A 5,495-nucleotide genomic window follows, 5' to 3' on the forward strand; every position below is an offset into this window, starting at 1 on the left:
TATAGAGAGAGATATCACATCATTAGTATTTTGTTGTGAAAGAGATTAACATCCTTTCCAGGAGGTGATTTCTCTTTGGTTTAATTTATATTATAAGAAACCTGAACTGGTGCTTCTGTTTCATGAAAAAGTTGACAACCTTCAAAAAATGATTCTAATATTTAACAGAAATAGTAGTTTTAATTATTTGTTTTTCTTATTTTCTTCAATTTGATAAAAGAATTGAATTGAATTGAATTGAAATATAGAATGGTAAATTGTACTACAAAATATTTAAAAGTGAAGTTTAACCCTTTTACTGCAGAAATCAGATATATCCACTTAAAATTTCATTACCCTTAACTGCAGGAAGTAATTTTAGATACCAATCTATCTTTGTTAATGAATATCATGTTTGAAGCTAATTTTTGTTGAGATATGTCAAGTCTATTGAGGCAACATGACTTGCAGAAAATACCAATTCTAGTGTTTAGTAGATATTTAACATCATTACCGAAATAACCATGAAATTTAATTTTGTAATTAAAGGATTAAAAACAAAGTAAAGTACAAAAGTAATATAAATTTTAAAAATATTTCCTAGATTAATATTTAAACTTCCAAATACAAAAGGAAAAAATGAATACAGAACTTTAGTTCACATTGCCATTTCTATATGCTTTTAAATTATACATGTGTGCTGGTGTCACTTAAGACGCATCTATGGTGGTTCCACATAAAAAGCACCCAGTACACTCCGTGGCGTGAGTGGCATTAGGAAGGGAATCCAGCTGTAGAAACCAAGCCAAAACAGACTATGGAACCTGGAGTAGCCCCTGACCATGCCAGTTCCTATCAAGCCATCTAACCCATGCCAGCATGGAAAACAGACATTAAGTGATGATGATGATCTCATTTTTCTTTTAAATTTTTATGCAATGAAATACAATGTTAGGAAATGCAAAGAATTTGTCCCTACGAGCTAAGCCTTCGTAGACGATTATCATGAACTGGTTGCTGTTCCACATTTGATAGACTCGAGGCTCGTTTTGGAATAGTTTCATGGTGAAATGGATTCGGATGGGAAGCTTTTCGATGTGTTGCCATTCTCTTTTTTGGGTGTCAAATTGAGATCTGAAATAGAAAAATAAAAGAATTACAGGAAATCAAAATAATACAAATATACGTACATATACACATATATAAGCTACCATATTTGATGGCACTTTTTTTTTTATAAATGTCCCCAAAAGTCACCCCATGTCTGATATGCAAACTACGGCTTTTATAAACTTTAATGCAATACAAACTGTTACTCTGAATATGCGGTACTGAAATTGGGGTGCATCTTCTACGCATCTTTTACACCATCAAAAATATTATGTTGGATGGTACCTGCACACACATGCACCATGCCATTCTGAAGTATCTTGGAAAGAACATCCAAACTATCAGACACCATACAGAAAGAAGAGATTGCTATGGGAAAAGCAAAGAGGAACTGATTACTACTATTTCATAAGAGTTAAAATTTCACTGATTACTTTGCAAAGACATATGTTGTTAACAGATGTGCCTGGATGTTATTGAGAAGTGCCATCAAAGATAGAAATGGGTGAAATAATAAGTCTTAGTTGCTCACATTTGAGAATCTAGCAGGAAAATGTAATGATGATTGCTTCTAATAGAACCCAATGGAGGAGTTACTGCCCAGGAATAGTAGCTGGAGAAAACGAATAGATGGATCAGTCATGAAAGTTAGAGTGAGTTGAACCTAATGACTTATTGATTAGTCAGGAGTGAGGAAAGGGTAATATCAATGGGGTTTTTAAGTCCTCTTAGTCTAGTGAGTTTGTTGAACTGTAGAAGTTTTTAGTTGATTTCTGTAGCAACTGTGTCTTTGTGTTGTTGAACGAAACTAAGTTGTTATGACTATTGGACAGCATTTCCAAGGTATCTATTTAAAGAAGTAGTGCACATCTGTATTGTGGCGTCTAGGCAGCATAAGGAAAGTTAAGGTGTAATGAATGATGAAACCGTTAGAATGTGTATGGTAAGAAGTAAGAGTGATTGTGTAATTAATGTATAGAAACAATAGTTACTCATACAGAACACTACATTAACTCACTTCTCATATCTTTTCTGTTACATTTATCCAAAACTAATCTCATTCTAAGAAATTGACCCCAGGACTTATTCTTTGTAAGCCTAATACTTATTCTATCAGTAACTTTTTCCAGGATATATGAATCAAATATGAATAACAAAGAAGTACAATTCATTATAGCTGTTTCCAGTAACTCCTTTAATTGATTAATCAGAACATTACATCATTGCAAAGAAACCATTTTCATCAGATGAATTCATGATCTTCAAACATAAAGGACAGTTCAACTTATTCAACTGTGAATTTGTTAACTCTGTTGAATAAGTTGAACTGTCGTTTATGTTTGAAGATCATGAATAGTTTCTTTGCAATGATGTAATGTTCTCATTAATCAATTAAAGGAGTTGTTGGAAACGGCTGTAATGAATTGACACGTATACCGCTTTGTTACTAACTTATATATATATATATATTTATATATATCTGCATACATATATATGCAAGTGTATGTATGTGTGTGTATGTGTGTGTGTGTGTGTGTGTGTGTATGTATGCATATATATATATATATATATATATATGAACAACAGTTTGCAATGTTTCATCAAAAAGGAGAATGACAAATTTCACTAAATTTGACTAGGGTGTTAGGAAACACCTACATTACTAGAAATAAGAGCTAAACCACTCTAACATTGTAGTTAACGCACATGAATAAAAACATATACACTAACAGGGATCATAATCATCTGAAAAGTGTCAATCAAGACTTCTTAATACTGACACGTCAGTTTTGGCAATTTCTGTAGTCTCATCAGTTAAGACAGCTCAATTGCCCGGCTCTTACAAGAGTCTCTAATTTATGTATATATATATATATATAGATGTTGAGCCTCACAGAGATGACAAGGGACCAAGATGGCTGCCAGTTTGCTGTGCTTGAGAAGACATGTCAAGCTATGTAAAACCATGGCTATTCATACATATGGGCATGTCATCTATATCCCTCTCTTAGCCAAGAGATCCTAAGCTCGTAGGCTTGTGAATGCTGGTGCCATGTAAAAGTGCCATGTACAAAGCACTCATGCCAGTTCCACATAAAAATGTCTATGCCAGTGCCACATTAAAAGCACCCAGTATACTCTGCAAAGTGGTTGACATTAGGAAGGGCATCCAGCCATAGAAACCATGCCAAAACCGACAAACAGAGCCTGCACAGCTCTCTAGCTGGCTAGCTCCTGTAAAATCGTCCAACCCATGCCAGCATGGAATTTGAGAAAATCAATTTTCCATCTATCTGTAGACTTTATGGTTCCCATGCACCTTCCACATACAAACTCTACCTTCTCTGTTAACCTTCCTATTATTCCACTTCATGCATCCATAGCTTGCACTGGGTACACTGTATGGAATTCCTGCCTACACTTTTCTGACATATGAAGTAGGGCCATTTACCTGAAAGCAGGGTAGGGTTTTGTCTGTTTTCTTGCATACTAGAATCTTGGTCTTTGCTAAGTTAACTTTAGCCAAATACTTAACCTACAGTTTTCTAACTATAAAGATAGTGTCAGTAGTGCTTCTCCCCAGTACAAAGCAAAACTCATTTCATCTAATCTGATTCTGTTCCTAATCAACTGGGCTATAACTCTTTCTGCAACTTTCATGACTTGGTCCAGCAATTTTATACCTCCTATAATTACTTCTATCTGAGGAATATCCCTTACCCTTGTAGTGGCTGACTATAATGCTTGCTACACCAGTCATTGGGGATTAACTGTACAGATGATTAGACCATATCCTACTCTGCTAGATATTTTAAGCATTTCAGTAGTAACACTCAATGGAGTGGGGATTTTCCCTCTCTTTATAGCCTTAATAACCTAATCTATCATACTGCTGTTGACTTGAATAGCTGGTCCCTCTATTGGTTCATGTAGGAGAGGCTCTCTTTCTCCCATTCATACTCCACATTTAATAGCCTTTCATAGAGGCACTTCCATGCCTCTTTCTTTTTAGAGTCACTAAGTACAAACATACCACTATCCATCCATGCACATTTCTCCCCAACAACATCTCGATTTTCTCTGTTACACTGTCTAGTGATCTGGAAAACCTCAAGTCTCTGATCACCACAGTGTAAGACATTAGTAAACCTATTCCTTTCTGCTTCTGCCCTTGCTAGGTAAACCTGTTGCCTAGCCTCCTACTTAGCTACCTGATATAGCTCTCTGCTGCCTCCATTTCTTCAGTCTTTCCAAGCCTCTTCCCTGAGAGCCTCAAGCTGAACACCGACAGCTACATCCATGCCCTGAGCAAGGTGGTGAAGCCCTGGATCAACTGGGTAGCTGCAGGGAGGCCATACATTTGACAGCAAGACTCTTCACCCTACCACATCAGCCACAAGATCCAGGCCTTCGATCACACAACACCTCACATTTGGCCTCCCAACTCACCTGACTGCAACCCCCTTGATTTCTTTGTGTGGGGTGCAGTGGAAATAGAGACCAACAAATCCAGCTGCAACACAAAGGGTGAGCTGAGAGCCAGGATTACCAGGGCCTTCAGGGGCCTAAAACAGGAGATAGTGACAAAGGCCTGCGGCTGGTTCCAAGGTCACCTGGAGGCTGTCATCAAGGCCAAAGATGGGTTCATCAAGTGAGATTAACAGATGCCATGAAAACAAATAGTCACAAATTTGAATATATCTCAAAAAATAAAAATGTTTTATTTTTTTCCTGAGACAGTCATTATGCGAGCAAATACTCTACCCACCCAATATATACAGAGACATACATCCTGCCTTCCCATGCTATTTTGTTAGATGTTTATCATGCCCTCTCATGCTGTTTTATCACACATTTGTCAGTTCCATTTTTAGAAGTTTCACTTTTTTTTTAGAAGTTGCAACCATGTGACTTGTTAGTTCACAATGTACCTTCCCATCCCACACCTATACAGGAAGTCTTTCTCTTGGAACCTACCTTCTATATCAGAAACCTGTACAGAAAGCTTTCTTCCACCTCCCGTTGACATCAGACCATTCGCAGCAACAGTAGTACTACCACTACTACAATAACATAAAAACAGCATTGCTAGCTTACTAGCATCAGAGATATGACAAGTATGCATGCCAATGGGCCAATTATCTTATCTTGTATACTACATCCTCCTCTTCTGGTAGATGTGGTAAGTAGAGTTAATTATCAGTGCTATTTCATCCTTGGGATCTTTTCCTTTTGGCCGGCACATAGAAAAATAAATTTTTTGTAACTAAACATTTAAATTTCATATACTGATAGAATGTATCATTTAAAACATCATTTACTCTTGGCGTTTTTAAGAAAATTCTTCATTTCCAAAGTTATTTCGTGTTAAAGTTGTCGTATTTCGGTAATTTCAACCAATCAAT

The 5,495-nt window shown here is 36.5% G+C and overlaps 1 protein-coding gene across 2 annotated transcripts in view; it reads right to left on the reverse strand.

The window, feature by feature from the left end:
- The window catches only part of LOC106867845 (inactive rhomboid protein 1), a 79,673-nt gene that overhangs the window by 60,438 nt on the left and 13,740 nt on the right, over positions 1-5,495 (reverse strand). For both annotated transcript variants that reach the window (XM_014912879.2, XM_052971147.1), the window contains exon 2: positions 959-1,113. In XM_014912879.2, the coding sequence (XP_014768365.1) occupies positions 959-1,086 (128 nt within the window). In that variant the 5' untranslated portion in view covers positions 1,087-1,113. The remainder of the gene's footprint in view (positions 1-958; positions 1,114-5,495) is intronic.

The sequence above is a fragment of the Octopus bimaculoides genome, chromosome 10 (assembly GCF_001194135.2).
Source record: "Octopus bimaculoides isolate UCB-OBI-ISO-001 chromosome 10, ASM119413v2, whole genome shotgun sequence".
In the NCBI taxonomy this organism is placed as follows: domain Eukaryota; kingdom Metazoa; phylum Mollusca; class Cephalopoda; order Octopoda; family Octopodidae; genus Octopus; species Octopus bimaculoides.